Genomic DNA, 27,342 nt, shown 5'->3' on the forward strand with positions numbered 1-27,342 from the left:
TGAAGTGTAAAAATGACACCGCACTCTTATTAAATCTTTCCCAGTAATAATAACAAAAAAATCCCCAGAACTATGCAACTGCTGTACATATTTTTCCCAATTTTATGTTGTTGTATAACAAATAGCAGCGCACTGATGCATGAAGTGATTCTGGGGGCCCGCACACAGTGAATTTATTACATTTTCTTTGCTAGCGCATCTCTTTTTCACTGGTAAACTTTATAGATGCTCCCTGAGCTATTGTCTCAGGGCCAGCTGAGTCTTAACTTTACAAGAAAATGTAAATCTCTTAACTCCATCTTGCTTCGAAATGATACAGTGCAACCACTAAAGGAGGTCAAAGAATGGCTACATTCTACCACGACTTTCTGGAAAAATACAGTACGCCTGTAAAGGTGGAATTTGAAGATCAAGAGACATCAGTAAGTCTCGTGAGAGCATCATGAACTCTTGACAGTTTTGCTCTTACTTATTATTCTCACAGAAGGAGTAGTCTCAGTAAGGGGTGTGAAGAGAAGAAGAGTAGACACAGGAAGCTACGCAAAGTAAGCAATCGCACATTCAAACAATGAAAGTTAAAACTGGCCATCTTTTCATTTTACAGTTGTTAACTTCTTTTTACACTTGTGTGCCAACTGCAAATGTTCCAAGAATTAAAACCAAACTGTGCTTATTTTGGATTTTTGCCCATCATCCGCAATCCTTATGTGAAACATGAACACACGTCATTCCCTTTTCTGTGCGTTGTAAAGAGACAAAACCAGCTAGCATGAGGCAGCTAACAATGCACGTAATGGGATACACCTATTATCTTTTGCTGGGTTTCAAACACGTGACCTAGACGCAGTTCGCATCACTTCCAGTGAGCTAATGGGGCGCTCAGTATGTTTGTGCAATATTTTTTATATCAAAGCAAATAACGGTTCATGTCACGATTGTTATTTCTATTGATGTATTATTTGCTCCAATTATGTGAGTGTACGTGGTTTAAATAGTTGAAAACAAGACAATGGAAAAGCAGTGGAAAGCTGATCTCAGTGTCAGACATAATGAAAATCATGCTTCTAACATGTTTATTTGCGTTCTAACACCAAATCAGTCTGCATGTATATACACTAGGTCCCCAACTTACCAACACCCGACTAGCGAACACTCACGGATACGAACACAAGCCGACTGGTCTATATTTTATTTTATTTTGCCTTGTAGTCGCTCAATCAGTATTTATACTGCTACTGTACATGCTTGACCAGTAGAGGGCACTGTAACACTGCTAATGGGGCCAACTCACGCAGCGTTAGAGCTAATGGGACCAACAGAGGAAGAGTTAGACGCTGGGGAGATAAAGCTAAATGGAAAGCTAAATTATACAACCCGGACAGAGCGTGTGATTAAAGTTTATGAAGAGTTAATAGGCCTGCTTAATTCTACACCACCCACAGAACACTACCTCTTTTAGAAGAGTCTAACGACGACGACGATTTGTCCTTTTTTTCAATAACTCCTCCTCCACCACAACAACGTATGCTCGTCCACTCCTCTTCAAAGGTAAATAACATTTATCATTAAGTATTATTATATCATTTTTATTATTGTTTTTTCCATTAATTATCCTCATTTAATATTACTACTGCATCCAAACTCATATTTACATACATACACATATACTGTATATGTATACACGTAGTAGTAGTACCTATGTAGTACCTATATCATTGTTAATATGACCTTTTCCCCTACTCAAGAACAATTCAACATAAGAACGGTCATCTGAACCAATTGTGTTCGTTACTTGGGGACCTAGTGTAATCTTGAATCTGTCCCAGGACATTCTTTCAGGTGGCTGCATTTCACATTTTCAAGTTCCAACAATGTTTTAACTTTGATGTTAGTATAAATTGTGTTTCTTGTTGCTGTGTATGCTGGTGGTGGTGTGTATACCGGGCTCCGCTCGACGAGATCGACAGGGTTAGCAAACGCAGAAAAACATGTCTTCTTTGCATTTTTTGGTTGTTTCCTGAATTTTTTTCTCGTTATGATAGCCTGTCTTAGTAATAGAGTTTTCTGAAGAAACATATTTAAACAATTTCCACATGAGAGAATCGCACTTATATGCTGTATTTTTGCTCTGATTTTACATGACTTCTAGTTAGTTAGTTACAAATACGCTTATTTGCCCCCCATCTCTCTTGAGGCGGGGCTGACAACAACCGGATGTGACGTCATTTGAAACCCAGCACAAATGGGCAAAATTCCCGAAAATGTGGCCTCTTTTCCTTTAAGAAGCAGAACGTCTTTATCATTCATCATTAAAGCTAAGAGTGTTTTAGCGTTATTCACATACAGTGATATTAACGACTGTTAACTTCTTTTGACACTTGTTTGATATCATTTTTAAAAATTGATTTGTAACGCCCCCTAATGAGGAGAAGCGGTATAGAAAATGGATGGATTTGTAACGTCTTCGTCATTCATCATTAAAGTTAAGGCTGTTATAATGTTATTTACACGTAATATTAACTGAAGTTCACTTCTTTTTACACTTGTGTGACAACTGAAAATATATGTATACATAAATTTAGATGGAGTTAGTCTTCGTCTTTCATCATTAAGACTTTCTCATTAAGACTTTTGAACATTCTGCAATGAGAACAGTGTTTAGCTTCTTTTTACACTTGTGCGATAATTATTTAATTTTTGTTTTGAAACTTTATCATTTGCAGTGGAACCTTGGTTAGCATCATTAATTAATTCCAGAAGCTCTGACTTTAACTGAAAAGGATGTTAACCGAATCAACGTTCCCATAACAAATAATGTAAACCCAATTAATCGGTTCCAGAAAGCCAACAATGTCAACACGTTTACATAGTTTTAGGTTTGTAAAAACACAGGACTTGATGGAAACTGTCCTTCGTGCCAATAGATGGGTGGTGGTGAGAGTGGCGTGGGAACTTTATCTCAGCCATGGGAAGGATGTAAATTTGGGGACACATCATGAGTAGTGTACCTTTGAATCAAAAAGGGTACACTACAGTTATAGTTATACATGATCTATGTTCCCACCCTCACCTATGGTCATGACCTTTTTGTCGTGACCGAAAGAAAAAGATCGCGGATACAAGCGGCTGAAATGAGTTTCCTCCGTAGCGTGGCTGGACTCACCCTACGAGATAAGGTGAGGAGCTCGGTCCTCTGGGAGGGGCTCAGAGTAGAGCCGCTGCTCCTTCACATAAAGAGAAGCCAGTTGAGGTGGCTCGGGCATCTAGCCTGGATGCCTCCCGGACGCCTCCCTGGTGAAGTGTTCCGGGCATGCCCTGCCGGGAGAATGCCCCGTGGCAGACCTAGGACACGCTGGAGGGATTACGTCTCCCGGGGGAACTGAAAGAGGTCGCCGAAGGCCGGGAAGTCTGGACTTCCCTACTGAGACTGCTGCCCCCACGACCCGGACCCGGAAAAGCAGACGAAAATGGATGGATGGATGGTTTTACATGTAGAAAATGAAACATAAATACATATAAATGATGAATTAAACAGGTAAATGAACATTTAAGATTACTTTTAACATCATTGAAGACATGACTGTTCCGAAAGACACGATGTGGAAGCGAGACAACATGTTTTGCCATGAGTTATTTCTTGAATTCAATAGTGTTTCTCACCTCAGTAACCCAAAATGGAGCCAAAGCATGTTGCAAGTGCCATCATTTTGATAAAGAAGGTGAGAAACACTATTGAATTTAAGAAATGACTCATGACAAATCAAGAAAATGATGTCCCTTTGTTCTTGTTGCCACATCATGTCTTTATGAACAGTCAAGTCTTCAGTGAAGATAAGCGTAACCTTAAATGTTCATTTGTCCCTTTGTCGATTTACTTTATACATGTAAAACTATAATTGTAAAACTATAGAAACATATTTTGTGTTAACCTGTCTGAGAGTCAGCTGCTAATGACATCCTGACATACAGGTGACATAGCTGACATGACATACAGTAGCTGTCTTGTATTAATAACATGACAAGACATGCGCCATATTGTACACTAACTGGAAAATATACGCAAACCGAGGCAAAATTTTGGTGTAAATTTTCAATGTTAACAGAAAAACACGCAAAATGGGACAAACGCTAAGCAAGGTTCCACTGTATTATTAAAGTTGAGACTGTTGTCGGCCCTGCCCACACAGGGAAACGTTCCTGAGATTTCTTTGTTTGGCGGGGTGAAAAAATTTTAGGTCACACTGTGTCGGATTAGTAAATAGCTGCATCCAGACGGGAACGTATGACTGGGTGAAAAAGATGTAGTTCATAAGGTACACCTACCACGCGCAGACAGAATCACATCACACCAAAAGTATAGAAGAAGAAAGAATGCATGCGCACAAAGTCTGTTGACTTCTGCTTTCCAAGGCTTGTCTAGACTGACAAAGTGGAATAACTTCTGCAAATAATTTTGAAGTGTAAGACAAAAAATATCAGGAGAATGTGGACTCGGGTGCGTCATGCCAGTCGAAGTATTAGGATATTTTGTCGGTTTGTTACTTCTGTGACGGCGCAGTGACTTCATCGTTTTCAGAAAGTAGCGGTTTGCTAATCCACACAGCAACAACAAGCCGGCATTTTCAAATGTTCCCACTCTGGAAGCCGTTTTCAAAAAATACCCTTTCAGGGCTCCTTGTAGATGAAAGGCTGATACGATAAAATACTTTGCTGTTTTGACCTTAAAACGTTTCCGTGCGGACGTCCCCTTAATGTGATATTAACAGGAAAACAACTTGTTTTTACTTGAGTTATTATGTTTATATTGTGATAAAAACGCTATTTCATTCAGATGATGCTTTGATCACGGTTTCCATGGACATCCATTATGTCCCATTGTTTGGTACTTACTATGACTTTACTATGACTATTGCTATCGTAGCACATCAGCAACACACACATTGAGACAGTGTGTGAGTAATGTCAGTGATTACTTACGCTGGAATAGAAAGGTTCCCCCGACACACAGATGACATCTTGCTCCTGAATGGTCAGAATGTCTTTAGCCAAGTGCAGTCGAATATTAAACGGCTCCTCATTACCTTCTTGCATCAAATAAATCCCAGTCTTTGTCTGCGAACATTTGGAGAGATAACATCATTCATCAGGCCATGCGCCGCTAAATTAAGTGGCCATGAAATGAAATGTCGGCGACAAGTTGCAAAAATGAACATGGAAATGTAGGCGCCTTTGCGCTTGCTTGTTGTCGCAAATCCACACAATTCTTCATAACAGAAACTTTTGATGTGTGCTGCTAACAAATTAAGAAGCTGTGAAATTGAGAGGGCTCTGTTGTAATTTCCCTGCATTACACAAGCAGGAGGACTGTGCGTGTGTGCTTCCAATCACGCATATAAACATGCAAATTTGCATACATTTGCATACTACCATCGCTCCCCTCCATGGCTAATTACGATGCCTGTCTGCCCTTGACTTAAAAGGGTCTAAATAAAGGAAGCACCTTCACCTGACAAGACTACTAACAGAAAAGGAGCCACTGGTGTCAGCGTCGTAGTCAGCCAGGGACACACAAGTCATCAGTTAACAAGACAGTGCTGCATGTTTGCAATGCGTTAGCTCCACTGCAGGTCAGTTATCTTTCACTGGTAATGAGGAAACTGGGGCCTGTAACTAGCTGCGGCGTGAGGAATGGAAAACACTGGCGCTGTACTAAGATGAATGTGCGTCTGTGAGCGCCATTAAGCAGGCAAAATGAGGGCATCGCTGCACAGAGGCGGGGGTCAGAGAGCGCCTCACATGGATGAACACTGGTGACCTGTGGTGGAGCTCGCGTTGTTCGTAATTGGCCTCATCTCTGCCTCATATCGCTATCGCCGTGCTCGCCATACATGCCATCATTATCTCCAATAACATGCATGCTTATTTACACTGCAAGGACATCTCCTTCCAACCATACACAGATAGATATATACAAAAATAAAGTGGTGCCACTGTGAAAAAACACAAAATGCTCCACATTGACAGGGATTGATTAAATGTTACAAACCTCTTCATTTGAGGTCTTGAAATCCATGTGCTACCGTGCAGTGGTAGAGGGATGCTGGAAAAGGAGACAAACACAACAGATTTATAGAGTGGCTGCAGTTTAAAAAAAGCCCACGGCCAATTTAAAGTGGCAATGTTACCGTCATAACACTTATAACGAGTACTGGAATGCATTGAAATGCACACCTCAACACCCAGTCTATACACCTACAGCGGCAGAACAAAAATAACAAATAAAAATAAGAAAAAATAAAAATCGATCCTTCGGATCGAAGGACTGCAGCGATATGTTTTAACACGGATACAAAAATGCTGCAGTACAGCGGAACGGTGCCAGGACAAAAAGGCACGGTCACAGGAGAAAAATAGGCGTGAGTGACTTAATAATTCCTTGTGTCCTACCTGTAGGTTGATCATTGAAATTCAAAGCTAGGTTTGAGAAATGTTATAAAATGTTAATGCCTGTCTGAGAAATGTTTATAAAATGTATGGTGAGGGGTTTTACAGCCTTAAAACATATATAATTATTGTAAACATTTTTTTGCGGATATCACTTATTGCGGGCTATTCTGGGAACCTATAAACGAGGGAACACTATAATGTTTATTTTGTGGACTAAAAGGGCCATACAATGTTTGTTTGTCGCTTTGCAAAACCGTTTGTCTAACTACACACGCAGTCACATGCCTGTACTGCTCAAGCACCGGTAGAAAGATTCAAAATCGGGGATCATTTAGCAACAAAGAATAATTGATGGCAACAAGGTCCTTATAAATGTTTGAAGCTGTTCTTCTATATATAGAGGACCTGTCGTATTAGTAAGACAACGTCATCATTAAAGTTCCATGCCACCACATCTGCTTGAGCAAGCCTCATTTGCATCAACCAGGCCTGCTCACTTTTAATCAGACATGACTGCCACTTGACTCGACAAGCAGCGCGGAACAAAACTGGTTTCCCCGCAGCCCCCGCAGCGAGATACTTACTTCACTAGAAAGGCCCCCCCAACTGTTTTGATGTTGAGATCAGGCCATCTAACAGCCAGCTGATCCCAGATCAGAGGGGGCCTCCCCACATCACTGTGGCGCTCTGATAGCGGAGGCGGCGAAAGTAGGGGAAAGAGAGCGATTCTGTCAACTCTCGAGGGGCCTGGCTTGGGGCGGTGTACATCAGGGTATCATTCCGGTGCCACTTACAGGTGACGAGCTGCTGCAGAGCAAAATGTCCTGTGAGGAAACAAGACTGAATGTTGCTGATGAAACATTTCAGACTGTATGTGTGAGTGTATATGCTTGTGTGGAATCAGAAGCAATTGATAGATTCACTTCCCACATAAACAAGCAATTCAGTCAGGAGAAGAATGCTTAAAAAGGCCTGGCTTGTAATACCATGTCAAAATGAAATTAACCCTTATTCTTACATTCTGTTTGCAAGCACACCACAACAGGAACTGCTTGTTAGGATTCAGTGTTGGCTGCACGCCACCCTTCTGATGAGCTGCAGTGTTGCCTTACACACATACAGTATATTCCATGCATGAATCATCCACCTCTGATTATTCGGCAAGAGGAGCCTTCATATAACTTGCAAATGTATTTGTCTGAGTCCCATCTGGACCAGGAATGAGCAAGAGGAGGATCGGAGGAGAATAAAAGCTGAAATTTAAAGCGTTGACCTTCAAGCAAACAGCCCAGAAACAGACTAAAATATTAATATTGTGTTGAAGTTAAACTCAAGAGCTTCCTCACAGGGAGGTTACGTCTCTACTTGTCTGCTGAAAGAAATACATCACGTGGGCTAATTATGACTCCTAGATAATAAAGCTATGGCACACCAAAAGCATTTTATCAGGTTTTATTCATGAAGTGATTCGACTGCTACGCATGGTAAAGTTTTAATTAATATACTTGGAAAAACCTACACTATTATTGTGCATTACAACACAATTTTTGGGACTTTTTCAAAAGCTTGTTTTGTAATATACATTGCTATGTTATCACTGACTAACCTCTGACCCAAACCTTAGCCTCTAGCACTAATCATAGCCCCAACCCTAAACTCTATCCTAGTCTAACCCGTAAACAAATGCTTACCGAACACAACCACTGATCCCAGCCCAAAGCCCAATGCTAGTTCTAACACAAACCTTAACCTGTAATCCTAGCCCTAAAGCCAATCCTAGTCCAAACCTTAACTCTTAACTCTGCCCGTCTGCCCGTGACTATTCTCATTCATCCAGGTCGCTGTATTCTCAGGGCATTCAATCAATTGCAACTGGACAGTTCAGGTTGTCTAAGAAGACGCTTCGCCTCTCATCAGAGCAGGCTTCATCAGTTCAAAGATTAGGTGGAACAAACACCAGTCAGACTAGATGGGACAGCTCTAGTCTGAGGCAAAACGTCTTCTAAGACAACCTGAACAGTCCAGTTGCGATTGATTAAATGCCCTGAGTACCTAATTCTACTCGTAACCAAAAGCCCAAACTCTATTCTCCTTATCCTATTCTGCTTATGCTAACCCTAACCTCAACCTCTAAATCCTAGCCATAAATTAGGGGTGCATGATAATTATAGGACCGATAATTATCAGGCTGATATGAGGAATTATGACGTCCAACTGATAAATCCAGTAACATTAAAAAATAGCTCTGACAACCGATTTAAAAAAAGCTCCAATTAGGCAAGATTAATCTCACTGTGCTGTAGGTGGGTGAGCGTGAGCCAATCAAGCGCTCCTTTTTTGGGACGTGCTGCAAATGGCCTGTCGTAAGTTGCCCTGAGCTCACTTATGGCGATAATCATGTGGGACTTCTCACTGTTTCAGAGGAAGACATCTCGCCAAATGCTCTGCAAACATTCCACGATGAGAGAAAAAAAAATCGAGCTCCAACACATCAAACATTATCAGCCACCTGAGCGGCGTCATAGCAATCAGCATTGCTACAACGCTCTGGGCCTGAGGCTTGTTCCTATTGCTGTGGTGTTTGAAAAGTGCAAAAACTTTGCCAGAGAGGACTCAAGAGCTAAAGTGATCTGTGATTTTATCATGGAAATGACGGTGCTGGATGACCAGCTCTATCCCATCCTTGACGATACGGGCTTTTGGTGACGAGTAAACCCCTTGGAGCCACGGTTTGTACAGCTGCATGTACGCAATTTTTTTATGTTTTGTTAACTCATTAAATCCCAGCCATTTTTCAAAAGACAACCCCTTCAGTACTGGCCATTTTAGACGATTTTGACTGAGTTTTCAAGGCACACAGAATATTGTGTTGTATGGCTATATAAACATGGAATCTACCAAGAGAAAGATTAGACTCTCTTCTTTCATCAGGAAAAAAATTTAGTTTCTACCTTTTTCTGTTCTTCAGTAATCAGCAGTAAAACATTGGTACGTTTCAGGAAAATATCAGTTCCCGACTAGAAAAGGCAGAAAAACAGCTTTTTGTGAAAAGATAAATTTCAAGCATAACTTTCACTTTGACACTAATTTTTTGTGACATCTCAAATATCTAAGTAACTATCCCACAACATAAACAATACAAGATTTGTTTTAAATCAAAATAACAATTTATTCACGAATATAATACTATGAACTATTTACAATTTTCACATTTGGAACTAAATTGTGTGTGTTAACAAGTGCGTGCGTGTGTGTGTGTGTGTGTGTGTGTGTGTGTGTGTGTGTGTGTGTGTGTGTGTGTGCGTGTACATGTGTTAACATTTCCCTACAATGCGTAACCTTCTGCACACTCCACTCCTGCACACTCCATACTCTTCCACTTCCTCCTTGCTGTCGAGTGTGTTTTTACATGCAAAAGATCCATGCCGAGCTCTTATTAAATGCACTTCTGCCACTTAGTGGCCGTTTTTGTGGCTTAAAACTGCTCTAACAGTGACGTCTTTTAGTGTGCAGTTGCGTCATCACCTTTTTTTTTTTGCAAAAAAACGTAAAAGACGTATCAATACGTCTTTAAAAGACGTATCAATACGCCTTTGGGATCGGGCTTTGGGGTTTATAAAAACGTCTGTGGTATTGAATCAGTTAATAGTAGTGATGTCATGATATTTGTGGAAAGTGGAAAAATAGAGCAAAAAAGCATAACATAACTACAAAAAGCTCAAATGTTGATACTAATAACTGATAAAAACACAAAGATTTGTCTTTAAATATATGTATATTATAAATTGTTTGTTTTTATTATAACTATCAAAAGGACAGCCCTGACGTAAATGGACAAAGACAAGTAGAAAAGAAGAAAACTATGGGCTGTATTATTGTTATTTATTATTATTATTAAATATTAGCATAACAGTGGTTTAGTTGGTCTCAAAAAATGTTGCCTATAATATTTTTGAGCGTTAATTTGTGGGACAATAAACATTTGAAAATGCATCTGCATTGTTTTTGGACTCGGTTAATTTAAAAAGTTTGTTTGTCCAGTCATATTTTTTCATTTTCTGAATTCATGTTAAAATCTCATCTCGTCTCGTTCCCATGGACCCAATCTTGTACATCGCTTCGTCTCATTAGTGATAAGCATTCTGGGTGCATTTCTGAACAAATGAACAAATATGGTTCATTGTCCTAGAAAGGCTTGAAAATAAATAAAATAATGCTACTTTCTCTGTTCAATACAACAAAAGCTATGCCAAAACAACAGCCCTAAATTCTCCTTCTGTGATGTTTATAATGGTTTATTGATCAGAGTATTAATCATTTAGTTGGTGTGGGGAGTATCTGGCAGCTAGCTCAAAAACTAACTACTAACCACTCTGGTATACTGTAATGTATACAGAGCATGGGGCAGGAAGGCAACAGTGATAGGGCAAGCCGGTGATGTGTTTTAGTGTTTAAGTGCACAGAAGCAGCAGAAGCAGCCGTGTGTGTGAGAGATGTGAGTGAATCCTCATATAAAAATAAATGTTCCACCTAAAAAATGTCTCAGAGACGTTCACGTGCCCTCCTCCAACACATCTAATCATACCGTCCTCTTGTCTCTCGATGTAAGAGCCCTTTTGTTGCCTTTTAAGTTGAGTCAGCGTAACTCCTTTTTTTCATACAAGCACTCCATCAGATATTTGCAGTGCCACCAATTTGCCAAAGCCTTGTTTCTCCAAATAGTGCCTCTGACACAATGGAGAGGAGATTGGCTGAATGATGCAGAGATGCTAGCGGGACATCTCCATCTCCGAGACTCAATGATGAATGGACGCTTCTTCCTTGGAGACGAGGCAGCTGTCTGCACGGTGTTCCAGAAAATCAAGTTTTACTGGAAAATGGATGCTGGCTTCACTTCCTGTGTGTTCTACTAGCTGGAATAGACAGCGTGTGGTAGCAGAGAGAGCAGATATTATGGCAGCTATTTAGTTACTATGCTAACCCATATAGTTCATCCTTTATTTTAGGAAGCCTTTGGGTTGCCTTTGTCAAAAGGCGTGTGTGTCATGAAGCTCCTGCACTCTCCAGGCCACATGAGTGATGGGCAGAGCAGTAAATTAGTGCACTCATTTATAGGCTCAGCTCTTGGCCTTCCTGTCTGTGATGTATGTCCTCCGCCGCCAGATATCAACTTGAAACGTGTTGCAAACTTGACATGCAAGGTGACGACATGCCTGTGTCAGCATCTTTCTCCCACAAGACAGAGACTGCCTCTTTTTTTTTTCTTTAATGTCCAATTACGCTGTTTTCCCACGCTTGGCTTTATTCCGGGACACCACTAGACAGAGCAGCTTTGCATGACTCAATAAGTCATCATTTATCTTCCTGTGGTTCTTTTTTCAGACTGTTATTTCATCTTCAGCCTCAAACCAGCTGCTTGTGCTTCTTTAAGCCCCGCCACCCTACACCCCTCCTTTGATAGGACACAGGCCTGTCACGATAATCAATAAATCATTTAACAGCGCGATAAATAAAAATGAACTTAATCATTTTTAAAAATTGACATGCACAAGCGTTTTTGTTTTTCTCCTCTCTTTCTACCAAACAGGCTGGATGACAAGAGAGTTCACTCTATGCATCTGTCTCAACACCTGGGCGCGTTGGTTCTATAGCGGAGTGAACGGGAGATCCTGTCAGCCATTCAGTCTCTTTGTCCCAGTGGGGGGAGGCGGGGCGCTAGCGAGGCACTAGCGAGTGCACAAACAGTACTGCAAGTGAATGTCGTGACGAGTAACATGCAAGCAAACGCAAATGGGTGATTCTCCTGAAAGGGGCACCAGCGAATGAGAAGATTCACAGGTGTACCAGCGACAGAGCAGTTCCGGTCATGACACACAGACTACAGTGACTTGAAGACATAGCCATGCGAAAATACACTGCCAACATATTGAATAACAGAGGAAACTGTGTTGAATACTTTCTTTGTGCCTGTTGTGTATAAAACACGATCTGATGTCAATTTCGGCCTGTTTGCGCATCGTCACTTTGTGACATGAAAATGTTTGTCACAAAGCCAATTAAATAAATAATACAAAACGGTGGAACGATGATTCCCTAAGTATACTGCAACACCTCAATGAGCACCGAACGCATTTTGCTGCATCCAAAGCATGTGTCAGGATTGTGTGCTGCGGTACTGCCTTCTACTGCTTCTCTGTTGCAGCACACTCCTGAGCACCCTGATTGCTGATCATCTTCACCTGTGCCTGATTAGTTGTTCTATTTAAGCTGTGTGCTTACTCACATCCAGTGCCAGATTGTCCCTTTGCTACACCCTGTTCAGCTCCTTCCAGCTTGTTCTTGTGCATTGTGTTTTGGCTTTCTGACCCTCGCTCTGCTCACCTGTAAGTACCTACCTGCCTGCTTGACGTCTTCTGCAGTAGCTGTATTCTTTGGTACTTCTGCTAGTTTTTTGTTAGCAGCTCTTTTTGTTCTTGTCTGTATTTTTCCCTGCTCAGCTCACCTTGCTAGCAGTGTTTTTTGTTACTGTTTCCCGTGACTAGGTCCGGATGTATTTTGGTTGTACTTTGTTTCTTGTGTGGTTTTTGGTACCTTTTTGTTATCCATTTTTGTATTAAAGACCTTTTCTGTTTTCACCTATTCGACTCTGCATTTTGGATTCCTGCATCACGGCCTTGGCCGTTCATAACAGAACAATCTGGCCAAACATGGAATCCGCAGAGTTCGCACATATAAAGGCCGCACTATCCCAACAAGGTGCGCTCGTCGGCAGCCATGAGCAATCCCTCCGGGGAGTTATGGAGTCCCTGGCCGCCCTCGCCACTAGCATTAGCGCTATTGAGCAGCATCTGGGACTTGGCTCTCACCCAGGACAGTCGGAGGGTGCAGCTCCCTCATCAGAGGTTGTTCGAATCGCACCTGCTGCCAGCAGCAGTAATAGTCGCGAGCCTAGCCTCCCACCCCCCCCACGCTTTTCGGGGGAATCTATGGATTGCAGACAATTTTTACACCAGTGTACCCTGATTTTTGACCAACAACCCAGCACTTACTATTCCGACCAGGCCAAGATAGCGTTTATAATGAGCCTACTTACTGATAAAGCAGCAGCGTGGGCTATAGCGGTGAGCAAAGCTAAGCCGGAGTTACGCACCTCCTATCCTGTTTTTTTGGAGGAGCTACGGCAGGTCTTCGATCACCCTATCCGTAGTAGGGAGGCCGGTAACCAATTGTTGGACCTACGACAGGGCAAACGCTCGGTAGCGGCTTTTTCTGTGGACTTTAGAGTGCTGGCGGCAGAAAGCCGATATGATGAGGAGGCTCTCCGCGGAATATTTCGCAAGGCTCTTAACGAGCGGATCAAGGATGAGCTGGCAGTGAGGGAGTTCACCACCACGCTCAACGAGCTTGTCGACCTAGCCATACGGCTGGATAATCGCCTCCGGGAACGTGATCGCGAACGCAGTGAGGGACTACCTGCAGGATCAGCCAAGAACCACCGTCAGGAGTTTCGGCTGATACCACTAACTTCCGGAACCAGCGGAACAGAGGGAGTTCCATCAACGGCGGCCACCGAGGAGATTGCGGAGCCCATGCAACTCGGGGGAAGACGCCTGTCTGCTGCGGAGAGGTCGCGGAGGCTACGACTCCGCCTTTGCCTGTACTGCGGCGAACCCAACCACACCATCAACAGATGCCCCGCGCGACCGGCACGCCGCGCCGGATCTCCTCCTGACGTTATTAAGGAGACTGGCGCAGGATCGACCGCCGTATCTAAGTCGAGGGAGAATCAGCCTACGCAGGACCGTTGTGAGTATGCTGAAATGCCTCCGGCGTCGGCTCCGACTCCAGCAGCCTTTAAGAGACTACAGGTGACTGGACTCATTACGGGGGGGGGCGTCAATGTTCGGATTTCTGCATTAGTCGATTCTGGGGCGGATGATTGCTTTATTGACTCTAATTTTGTTAAGGAACATGGCATTCAGGGGGTTGAGTTGAGAGACCATAAGGAGGTTCACTCACTGGATGGACGCCCCTTGGCGGTAGTCACTCATAGAACCGTTCCGTTATCTCTTCAATTGTCTGGCAACCACCATGAATCCATTAGTTTTTTTATCGCTCCGTCTCAATCCGCGCCCGTAGTTCTAGGTCTCACTTGGCTCCAGATTCATAACCCGACGGTGGATTGGACGAGGGGACAGATAGTTAATTGGGGCAGTCACTGTTTTGCTAGTTGCTTACGTTCCGCGGTACCCACAGTTTCAGGTAAACCTAGGAACACTGAGAAGATTGATGTCACTGGTGTTCCCGACGTCTATCATGACCTCCGCATGGTATTTAGCAAGGATAGAGCTCAGAGTTTACCCCCCCATCGTCCATATGACTGCGCTATTGAACTCCTTCCGGGAGCACCATTACCCAATGCTAGGCTTTATAGCATCTCTGGACCCGAGCAACTTGCGCTCAAGGAATACATTGCTTCCTCTCTAGCTGCCGGACTTATTCGCCCCTCGTCCTCTCCACTTGGGGCCGGCTTTTTCTTTGTCGAAAAGAAGGATAAGTCTCTACGGCCTTGTATTGATTTTCGCGGCCTTAATGACATTACCATTAAGAACCGTTACCCGCTTCCTCTCATGGACTCCGCCTTTTCGTCTCTTCATTCGGCCAAGATCTTTTCCAAACTCGACCTTAGGAATGCTTACCACCTGGTTCGAATCAAAGAGGGGGACGAGTGGAAGACGGCTTTTAATACGCCACTCGGTCACTTCGAGTATCTTGTTATGCCCTTCGGCCTTACCAACGCACCCGCCGTATTCCAATGTTTAATAAATGATATACTTAGGGATATGATTAACCACTGCTGTTTTGTTTACCTAGACGACATCCTGATTTTTTCTAATTCCCTCCAGGAGCATATCCAGCATGTACGCCGCATCCTTCAGCGGCTGTTGGAGAATCGCCTTTTTGTCAAGGCGGAGAAGTGCGAGTTTCATACCACATCCGTGTCCTTTTTAGGGTTTATAGTGGAGAAGGACAAGTTAAGAGCCGATCCCGCCAAGATCCAGGCGGTGGTCGATTGGCCTTCTCCCAAATCAAGGAAGCACTTGCAGAGGTTCTTGGGGTTCGCGAACTTCTACCGGAAGTTCATTCGTAATTTCAGCATAAAGGCAGAACCTCTGACAAGGCTTACATCAGTAAAGGTTCCCTTTGTATGGTCTCCCGAAGCTGAGGAAGCGTTTACCAAGCTTAAAGCACTGTTTACGTCTGCCCCTGTCCTTACTCACCCTGATCCTGCCTTGCAGTTTATCGTTGAGGTCGATGCCTCGGATACGGGAGTGGGGGCGGTTCTATCCCAGCGCTCACCAGTCGACCAGAAGCTGCACCCGTGTGCCTTTTTCTCACGTCGCCTCACCTCGGCAGAGAGAAATTATGATGTGGGCAATCGGGAACTGCTGGCCATTGTGCTCGCGCTGCGGGAGTGGAGACATTGGCTGGAGGGTGCAGCCCAGCCGTTGGTAGTTATTACGGACCACAAGAACCTGGCATATATACGCTCAGCGCACAGACTCAACTCTCGCCAAGCCAGATGGTCACTGTTCTTAACAAGGTTTAACTTCTCTATCACTTACAGACCTGGATCACGGAATATTAAGCCTGATGCACTATCTAGGATCTTTTCCCCGGTGGAGTCGGACTCACCACCGGAGACAATCGTACCTGTCGCCCGGATACTCGGCGCCCTCCAGTGGGAGGTGGAGAGGAAGGTCTCAGAGGCAGCGGGACAGACGGAACTACCAGAGGGGTGCCCAGAGGGGAGATTGTTTGTTCCTGAACGACTCAGATCCGAGGTGCTGCTGTGGGGTCACTCGTCTAAGATTGCCTGCCACCCGGGGATTCGACGAACCCTATTCCTGGTCTCCCAAAGGTTCTGGTGGCCTACCATGACAGCTGACGTGAAGAAGTTTGTCGCCGCCTGCTCCGTCTGCGCCAGAGGTAAAGCTTCCCATCGCCCTCCTGCCGGTTTGCTTCAGCCGTTACCTGTCCCTGGTCGGCCATGGTCCCACATCGCAATGGACTTCATCACTGGATTACCCTCGTCATATGGCCGGACCGTCATACTCAATATCGTGGACAGGTTTTCGAAGATGGCGCATTTTGTGTCGCTCCCCAAGTTGCCCACGGCCCTAGAGACAGCTAAACTGTTGGTGAGGCACGTCTTCCGCCTACACGGGATACCTGCAGACATTGTTTCGGACAGAGGGCCTCAATTTGCTTCAAGAGTGTGGCGGGCATTTAATAAGGCATTGGGGGCGACCGTTAGTCTTTCTTCTGGTTACCACCCTCAGTCCAACGGCCAGACGGAGCGGGCCAACCAGGACTTGGAAGCAGCACTCAGGTGCGTTTGTCATCGACACCCCTCCTCCTGGTCGACCCACCTCCCCTGGATCGAGTATGCCCACAACTCGTTACCCTGCTCGGCGACAGGTATGTCACCCTTCAAGACTGTTTTTGGTTACCAGCCCCCGCTTTTCCCCTCCCAGGAAGCAGAAATTACCGTCCCGGCAGTTCATGTACACCTACGACGTGCCCGACGCATCTGGCGAGAGACCCGGGCTGCATTAACACGTACAGCAGAACACAACCGCCGGATTGCTGACAGGCACCGGGTTCCCGCACCTGATTACCAGCCTGGGATGGAGGTATGGCTGTCTTCTAAAGACCTTCCGCTTGCAGGGACCTCTCGGAAGCTGGCTCCAAGGTTCGTGGGACCTTACAAGATCAAGGCAATAGTTAACAAGTCAGCTGTCAAGCTGGAGCTCCCACCGGCTCTTAAAGTCCACCCAGTCTTCCACGTCTCCTGCATCAAGCCTGTCGCTACCAGTCCACTGTGCCCTTCGGTCGAGGCTCCACCCCCGCCCCGCATCATCGACGGTCAGCCCGCGTACACGGTGAGAGCCTTATTAGATTCGAGAAGAAGGGGGAGGGGGGTGCAGTATTTGGTCGACTGGGAGGGATATGGACCAGAAGAGCGCTCCTGGGTCGCCTGCTCCCGTATCCTGGATCCCTCCCTCATTTCCGACTTCCACTCCGCTCACCCCAATAAACCAGGTATGCCGCCAGGGGGCGTCTTATAAAAGGGGGGGATACTGTCAGGATTGTGTGCTGCGGTACTGCCTTCTACTGCTTCTCTGTTGCAGCACACTCCTGAGCACCCTGATTGCTGATCATCTTCACCTGTGCCTGATTAGTTGTTCTATTTAAGCTGTGTGCTTACTCACATCCAGTGCCAGATTGTCCCTTTGCTACACCCTGTTCAGCTCCTTCCAGCTTGTTCTTGTGCATTGTGTTTTGGCTTTCTGACCCTCGCTCTGCTCACCTGTAAGTACCTACCTGCCTGCTTGACGTCTTCTGCAGTAGCTGTATTCTTTGGTACTTCTGCTAGTTTTTTGTTAGCAGCTCTTTTTGTTCTTGTCTGTATTTTTCCCTGCTCAGCTCACCTTGCTAGCAGTGTTTTTTGTTACTGTTTCCCGTGACTAGGTCCGGATGTATTTTGGTTGTACTTTGTTTCTTGTGTGGTTTTTGGTACCTTTTTGTTATCCATTTTTGTATTAAAGACCTTTTCTGTTTTCACCTATTCGACTCTGCATTTTGGATTCCTGCATCACGGCCTTGGCCGTTCATAACAGCATGTACCAAACTCCGACAAAACGTTACACCTTATTAAACGTAAAGTGAATCAAGTGAATCAAGGAAGTGTATATGAAAATGAGCTGGTGTCTCCATTGACACACATTGTCATTGTGAACTTCAAAGTATTTCAGGGTTATTTCTCCAATTTTTTTGTCAATATTCAGACGAAGTTGAACGAAAGTAATTCAAAATCAGAAGTCCAATTTTTTTTAAAAGAGACGTTTTTTTGGCATTTTTTGTTTGTTTAATTTATTATTATGTTTGTTTAACTTATTTTATTTAAAAACTCTTGACATTCCAATTACAATGTTAAATACTCTTGAGAAATTAAAGTTTATTGCTTTTGATACAATGCCGTATATCATCATTACATTAGTGAAAAAGTGGTCTCAAAATAATGTATAATAATAATACAATAATAACAATAATATCGTTTATCTGCAATAATTTGTAGGACAATTATCACCCAGCAAAATTTGTTATCCTGACAGGCCTAATTGGACAATTTCTGGAAGCCTCTTTGACCAATTGGTGGACATTGTGTTCAAGGCACAGAGTAAATAATACACCGCCAACATTAATACCACAATATAGCGCTTGTGCGATAATCAATAAAAATACATCAACAATACATTACGATAAATATGTCAATAAAGAAGGTAAAACTTCAGCATTTAACACATAAAATTGAACAACCAATAAACAAAGAAGAGGGTCAAACTGATAAGACACCCCCAGAAAAATTATTGGGTTTTTTTTCAAGAAAAAAGCCATGATTTTATGCGAATGAAGTTGAACTATGAGGAGAAAAGCCATCATTTTACGAGACTAGCATTAACATAAGATGACAAATGCCACAGGAATGCCACACGGGCTTCTACAATTCGCAATTCTGACAAATGTTTGGGACAGTTGTGTCCCAAAAGTTGCACAAAACTTCGACTTTCAGACTGCCATCACGGGAGACGACGGCAAACCTGGTTTTCTTTTTCTTTGTTTTTTGTGATACTTTCAGACAAAAACAACAAAAAGAAGGCGCAGCCTCAACAAGAAGTGAGAGACAAACAGGAAGAAGAAGATAAACAGGAAGTTACCTGAAGTAGGCATTCGTAGCATCGCCATACTATCTAATATTGGGAGACCGGTGGAAATTTTATGAGAATAAAGTCATACACGAGCATAATAAATTAGAAATGTATTCTTGTAAGATTACGACTTGAAAAATAGAACAAACAAATATTTGTAGCCTTACAACTTTGACAGAACATTTGTTTTGCGCAACAATACTTGGACCTCGAACAATGACAGTGATGATACCTGAGAGATAATACGATTTTGATTACGCCCAACTCATGGGATGTTTTTTTTTCAGACAGATGATGTCCGTGGCTAACTGAATCGGACAACTAAATCATCTTATCTAACACAAAATTAGCACAAAGCCTTTCTGTGACACTAAATAGCATCATCATTTCTCCTAATTACACTGCATGAATGAATCCTGAATGTAACGTAATGTGCATGCAGCTTTTTTGTGAGGGAAACATCAGCGAGGCCTGAGCAGCCGAGAGGCAGTGGCGGGGCCGGGAAGCGGCACCACGCTGCGTATCGACTTCTTGAAAAGGATTTTAAAAGGCGGCGATGCTGAACGCTGAAGGCGAGGCCACGTTGAAAGAGTCGAGGGACACATCTGCTCACGGTCTAAATGTAGAAGCCTTCAACCATCTCTCAATTGCCACTGTAATTAATGATGAATTCAAACTGTCTGACGTGGAACCGCTAATCTCAGGGCGTATAAGAAGCACACATTGAGCATTTTACTGATGATAAAAGCAGAAGACAGAAAGCTGTTGTTTGTCTCTCATGTCAACGACTGATGATCATTTAAAAGAACCTAAAATGCAACTTTAAGAATTAAATCGGACTACACTAGCTTTGAATGGCTGCAGCTACTTTAACATTATCAGTCAGCAGGGTCATATTTTAATTCATCTATATTTTAAAACATGGCATAAATACTTCATTCTCATTCGGGAATCTGACTTAGTGCCACCTCGAAAGCACCAAGAGCTGCGGCATTTTGGAATTCTAAGAAAATATTTGAGAAAAATGTACCTCAAAAGTCACATAACAGACCTGTGTGTGTTTTGCTTTTACTTTGGCTTTGGTGAGTTGAAGAAGAATATCGGCAGAAGGTTCTGTGAAGTAATATGACTCACATCCTGAGGAGTAACCTGTCATCAAAGTTAAGGTAGATTGTTTGGTTGTCTTTACTGTTAATAGTGATTAACTTGTTTTTACACTTGTGTGACAATAAAAAATATATATGTATCTCAAGCACTGTGTTTTTATATTTTAACTGTGGTTAACTAGAGTAATTGTTGTGACAATGTAACTTACAACATTACTAGGCCCCTATGAAATCTGTTTTATTTTTTCCCAAATTCAGTTTTTCCATTTTCATTTTTTTAATTCTGTTTTTCTGCCTTTTACACTTATTTTACCAGCATAGCGTGTGTACTTTTATCACAGTAAAAACAATGTCTGTTATTTAAATGCAAAAATCCTTACATTTATCGATGCAATACATCATCAATAAATGGCCAATTTGCCCAGTATTTCAGAAACGGTTATAGTTTGGCTAATTTTTCTAATGGGATGTCAGCCTCTGCACACATTGCCACAAAATGCTCAACAAACTGTAATGCTCGTTCTTGTGGTTGAGGAAAATGTACTCACCAGTGCAATTCCAATTGCGTTATTAATGTAAGATATTTTTTAAGACACCCTTGTTTTGTTTACACAATTAGACAGTATGTGGCAAACAGCGCTCTGATTTTGATGGCCAGGACTGCGTTGTGTGTGTTCAGAATGTCTGTTGCCGGTTAAGATGAGCTGGGTGCATGCATGAATAAACGTGCCTCTCCTCCTTATTTCACTCAGAACTTGCACACCATCAGCAGAGATGGTAAAACGTTCGTTTGCATGAACAAGAGTTAAAATACAACATGGTGTAAACGCACTCATACAGCCTGAGTCGCGCAAAACTAAGCTATCCCTGCTAGCTTCCATTCACGCTCCGTAAGAGAGGAGTTTCAAAGTTTTTTCACCAACTTGTGCCAGTGTTTCAGGTTGCCGTTTTGACACTTTAATTTGGGTGGTGGGCTATGTTTGTGATGAGATTCCGCCACGATTGAGCAGTCCACCGAGGAAATACTTCCCCACACAAACGTTCCTTCTCCTCACAATGACAGCATTTCATTCACATGATGTCAATTTCCGCAAGATTCCGCATTTAACAGTAGATTCCGTTTTTTGGGCCAATTCCGCAATGCCGTCCGGAATGCCATAAATCTGGAAATCATACGGCTCTACATTACTTGGAAAGTCAATAAAGGTTCTATGATGGCCACAGTTTTGCCTCAGAGCGGAATGGTTGAAAAGTCAACAACATATTATTGCACTGAAAAGCTTTGCATTGAAAATAATGCTTCAAACAATTCATCAAACTTTTTATATTGAGTCTGCCATCTTCGGATCGTTACTTCCTGTTTTGAGACACCTCAAGAGTAAACAAGACACCCTGTATGAATTTATACAGTAAACTAAGAATCCATCCATACATTTTCTATACCGCTTCTCCTCTTTAGGGTCACGGGGGCATGCTGGAGCCTATCCCAGCTGACTTCGGGCGACAGGCAGGGTACACTCTGGACTGGTCGCCAGCCAATCACAGGGCACATATAGACAAACAATCATTCACACTCACATTCATACCTATGGACAATTTAGAGTCGCCAGTGAACCTAACATGCATGTTTTTGGAATGTGGGAGGAAACTGGAGTACCTGGAGAAAACATACAAAAACTCCACACAGAAATGCCCAAAGGAGAATCAAACCCAGGTCTTCCCGATTTCCAGACTGTTACTGTGTTGGCCGACATGCTAACCACTAGACCACCGTGCGGCGTAAACTAAGAATATGAATGCATTAAATGATGCAAAATAAATTGGTATTTAATTTGGCATTTCTGCCCTTCCAAAAAAGAAGAGATAATAAATGAATGCAAAGATGGAGTTATATTTTATGATATACACCGATTTATTACAATTAATCAATTAATACACACTTTGGAGGCCAAATAAAGCCTCCGCCAATCAATATGAGAAAAAAATCCAATATTATTATTACTATTTAACAGACCTCTGTTGACTTGACTTTCAACCTCTCATCCAGATAGAGATCTTGTCGTAGATGATGAGATGCCATTATGTCTCTTCACCTGAGGGCAAAGGTGTATTGTCTGCAGCTAAAGCTTTAAAGCGATCTGAAACAAACATCGGTGCTGTCATAGAGCATCACCATTCCTGGAGGATTTAATTGTGTTGCATACACACTTACTATGAAAATATTAATTGTTCGGTGATCTGAAGCAGCCAAATGAAGCAAGCAAAGGACCTAAAGCACTGCCTGACTTGAACATAAAGGCTGCAATACAATTAACCTTTTAGCTATATGAACGCTCATGTCCTGAGTACCTTTAATTTCACTCAACAGGCCATACACACACACACACACACACACACACACACACACTGTGTTCTGCTATCATAAGCAAAATTGCAATCTGGGTTAATTGCAGCTCGGGGCTATTTGACTGTTCACAGGTTGAGTGAATTGCCAAAGTTCCAAAGCTCACAATTTACAGCGCACAATGCTGCCTTCCATCAAGGCGGAAGCTGCAACCAGGCAGCGCTACTTCAGCAAATAAGAACGCTCTCTGCATTTATCAAATGTGACCTGAAATTGTCCAAGCTGGCCCACTCGCAGGTTGCAAAAGACGGCAGTGCAAAGTGCTGGCTTCAACGGAAATATTTATCTCGGGAGGTTGTGCTGTAGCCATGCTAAGCTGCGTGCTAAGCGACTGTGTATAATCTATCTCCTAATTGCTTCTCTTGGGGCGCTTCTCAGTTACGTGTCACTCTCGGCGCTCGGGCCTGTGTTGCAGTCCCGCACCTCTAAATCAGCTGCAGTACGCTGGCCACATGCAAATGAGGCCTGTGTCTTCTCCTCCTCCACTCTGTGAGAGTTGACGCTTTCGCTTCATTAGCCAGCGGTCCCCGCTTAGCCGTGCTAATGGCTTCCTGGTTGCATGACAGTCACTTTGCAGCCACGGGGGCCACGGAGAGATACATATGTCGTCGCTTTTGATCGTGCCGCTTGTCCGTTGAAGAAAGCAAGAGGCAAATTCAACATCTGGAGGGTGGCCTGCTATAAAACCACCGCAGACGCACCAGAACATTTTTCACTCAGCGGGGGAGCTCTGAGGTTAGATGGTGATGAAGATGTCCAGCAGTGCAGCCTCCCAGCGAGAGGGAACAGCTCACATATTGGAGTTTTTTTCTTTTTTATGCTTTAGTTGGTGCTCATCGCTAGAGCCAAGGGTACAGAAGGAGTCCATGACTGTCCTTCATGGAACAATCTCCACTAAAGTAACCCATCGGGATGCTTACTTGGCTCCAAGGCTTCTGTTTGTACCCTGCTCAGAGCCAAACAAGCCTGAATCTTCATTTTTCATCTTAGCAAAGCATTTTGGACAATCCTCTGCTATGAAAGGCCCTTTTCAGTTCCAAGTACAGTAACGCTTGGTGTGGAAGGAGCAACTTCTGCTGTTTGGGTGTGTTTTTTGCTTTCTCTTTGGCTTTTGAGGGATTTTTCTCAACACCTATCCCTAAAGTTGGATTGACGTGGTGCTTCGAGTGTACTTCATTAGACCACAAGGTCACGTAAAATGTTACCATATTTCATAAGACGTCAATTATAGCTGTGCATGTTTTTCTTTTTCTTTGGCTTTTTGTGGTATTTTTCACAAACCTATCCTAAAATAACATAACCTGTCTCAAAAGTCCAACTGCATTGTTGTGCACGATGCTGGTGATCATCATGAGAATTCAGTACGACGATCATCAACTTCTTAAAGGGATAGTTTGGAGTTGTATGACATCCCCATCAGCAGTAGACTATATCAACAGTGACTTAACCCCCTGCTCCATTTGGTCCCGCGAGTCCAGTTCTGGTCGGATTTCCGTGACGAGGAAATGTAGTTCTGCTTAGTTGCTGGGTCATTTAAGTAAGGAGTTTGGCTTCTCAAAACAATGGGCCTCATTCACGAACATCTTCTTAAAAGTCTTCTTAAGAAGTGTCCTTAAGTAGGCGTGGGTTGGAAACTGCGGCACATTCACGACACGTTCTTAAGTAGGGATAATCGTTCGCACCGGTGTTCTTAGGTTGATGAATGCCAACTGCGATGCACGTGCATGTGAGGCCTAATTTGCATAGGTCACCGCCTATTATTTCCTATATAAGGTAAAAAATGTGCCGTGCGCAACAGGCAGCTGGAGGTGGAGATGGCAACACGCAAGGGCAAGACTGAGGAGCAGCTGGACAACAAACAGAAGAAAAACTTCAATTGTACAGAAATAGAGGTGCTTTTACAAGGAGTGACCGAACACAAGACCACCTTATTTTCACGTGTATCCACCGGTCATCAGGCCATCCAGAAAGAGTCGGCATGGAGCACCATTGCAGGAAACATAAATGCCGTTTCCACGGGGAAACGCACCACCGCAGAGGTTAAAAAGAAGTGCTTTGACTTAAAATAGACTAAAAAAAAAAGATTATACTGCACCGGAGGGATCTGGAAGAAACGGGAGGTGGGCCATCAATCAGAAACCAAACCATTTCGGAAACTCTAGAAAATATTTACACAATCATGATGGAAAAATAAAGTCAAAATACATAGTTTGTGTGTGACAATTTATTTTTTCTGCGGTTACATTTGATTAGACGCTGCCTAATTAATACAGCAGCCCCGTGCTCTGGCTCAAGACGTGGCTGGGGGCGCATGTCGTTATCTGGGGGTGCTACGTGCGCAATAGGCACACCACATTTCATTGCGATGTTATTCTGATGATCCTGCACACCTGCAAGAACAGAGAGGGAAGCCTGAAGCCTGAAGCGGGACATCAAATATTCGTGGCTTTCAGCAAATAAATCTAATGGTCCCTTTACATTCTCTCTCTGTGCAGCGCACGTCCAGCCAGCCTTTTTTTTTTTTGTTGATGAATTGGGATTTGAATATATATTTATCCATGGAGTATATTTTAGTTGTTTTGATGATAAATAATTGTTGGGATATTTTATTTGCACTACATTTTTTGGGATCAGGTTGCAAAATCCATCATGAGGGCGATTGCGCATTGAAAGTGCAAGCTTTGCTTGTGGGTAAGAGTCCTCCTGAGCGTTCGTGGAATTTGTTCTTAGATCTAAGAACTGTGAGTTAAGAACACGTTTCGTGAATGCCAAAAATCTTCGTAAGAAGGCTTTAAGAACACATTTGTGCGTAAGAACGTTCCGTGAATGAGGCCCAATATGCTTTCAAAAGAGTATTTGCATCATGAAAATGCCTCCTCAAAAAAATCAGACCTCGCAAATCGCTCTGCGTTATATTTGCCTCCCGCCGTGTCGCTTCTCTGTTCGTGTGTATGTGATGAAGACGCTCGCACGACGCTCGCACGGAGCGCCGCGGCCTTCTTGTTTACATGTGTTCAATGCATCAATGATGCAAATGTACTACTCTTTTGAACGCGTATTGTTTTGAGAAGCCAAACTCTCTACTTAAATGACCAAGCAACTAAGCAGAACTACATTTCCTTCTCACGGAAATCCGACCAGAACTGGACTCACAGGACCAAATGGTGGGGGTAAGTCACTGTTGATATAGTCCACTGCTGAATCGAATGTCACACAACTTCATGTCAAAAAGTCCAAACTATCCCTTTAGGTTAAAATTCTCTGTGTGTGTCTTTTGCTTTTTCTTTGACTTTTTGGGAATTTTTCTCAACACCTATTCCAAAAGCTGGATTGCCCTGGTGCATGACTCCAGTGTACTTCATTAGACTCCAGTTCAGTGAGCAGGACACCAAGTACAATGTTAGTGGACTTCATAAGACATCAATTCACAGCGTTGTCTCTGCATTTGTTTTTATTTTTCCTTTTTGTGTGTTTTCACAAATCTATCTAAAACAACCTAACCTATCCCAACAGTTGGATTGTATTGTCTTGCATGAAGCCAGCTCAGCAGGCATCAACTTAAAGTTCAAGTTTAAGTTAGTGTCTGCTGAACTGGATTCATTTGCTGTTTTTTCGGCTCTTTCTGTGAAAGTTTGATCCAGTTAACTCCTATGGGAGAAATTGCTTCCAAATGCCAACAAATCAGCGGTCAACCAGCCTGTCTGCCTTGTGTCCTTCGACTAGTAGGCAAGTCTGACAGTGACAACAGTGGGAATACTCCAGCATCCATAATTGATGCTTACATTGGCTGCTTCTAGATGATGCCGCCAGACAACCTATCCCACTTGTACATTTAAGGTGATTAGCTAGAGTCTGGAATTTTAACGAGCCAGCGGGGGGTTCAGAAGTTGTGTGCGGCAACAACTGATTATTGATGAGGCACGTAGGAAAGTGCATAAAGTGCGAATGAGCTCTCTTTGTTGAGTGTCTTTTCTCGCGAAACGCTATTGATCAGGAGCTGTAGCTGTATAGGCTCAACTTCTTGTTCCAATTAGATCCAGACTGGGACACTTTAGGGTGACATATTGGGACGACACAGGCACAGCTTTTTGATTTAGGACAGAAGAAAATCAGACTAGGGCGGGCACGTGTCAATAGCATGTCTTTGTGAGACCTCCACTACATCAAACTGATTGCTCCTGACCCTTGACCCCCTGATGGTCAAGCTCATCTCAGCTCAGCTCAGCTCAGCTCAGTATTGCTTTCCAACTGAAGAGGGAGGGGATAAACCTAAAATCGTGGCTTTCGCAACTCCCGGAGGGAGTCTTAAGACACAAACCCTGTCAGCTCTCATGCATGCAGCCCATCACTGCCGCCAAGGAGGAAAACGAACCTTGATTTGAGCACACCGGTTTAGCAACATAAATCGTGTGACACACCACAGATTCTAGGAGCTTTGGACAGCCTCCCAAGCTGGACCGAAACATTTCTCTGTATTGATTTTAAGCACAAAAAGACCACACAGAAATGAATGTTATCAGCACACCTATGTGATGCTTCATTATCCATCCCGTGACACGAGGAGCAGTCCAGCATTAAAGATAAGTGTGTGATCAATTGAGGAGTGGTGCGT

General features: G+C 43.3%; 1 protein-coding gene across 3 annotated transcripts in view; it reads right to left on the bottom strand.

Moving 5' to 3' along the window:
• sntg1 (syntrophin, gamma 1) overlaps positions 1–27,342 on the bottom strand; it is a 78,838-nt gene that overhangs the window by 50,918 nt on the left and 578 nt on the right. For 2 of the 3 annotated variants that reach the window (XM_054758956.1, XM_054758939.1), the window contains exons 2-4: positions 7,032–7,271; positions 6,047–6,100; positions 4,978–5,112 (exon numbers count right to left, since the gene is read on the bottom strand). In XM_054758956.1, coding sequence (XP_054614931.1) covers positions 4,978–5,112; positions 6,047–6,073 — 162 coding nt within the window. In that variant the 5' untranslated portion in view covers positions 6,074–6,100; positions 7,032–7,271. The remainder of the gene's footprint in view (positions 1–4,977; positions 5,113–6,046; positions 6,101–7,031; positions 7,272–27,342) is intronic. The other variant, XM_054758948.1, reaches the window with a different exon arrangement.

This window comes from Dunckerocampus dactyliophorus, chromosome 2, assembly GCF_027744805.1.
Source record: "Dunckerocampus dactyliophorus isolate RoL2022-P2 chromosome 2, RoL_Ddac_1.1, whole genome shotgun sequence".
Classification (NCBI taxonomy): Eukaryota; Metazoa; Chordata; class Actinopteri; order Syngnathiformes; family Syngnathidae; genus Dunckerocampus; species Dunckerocampus dactyliophorus.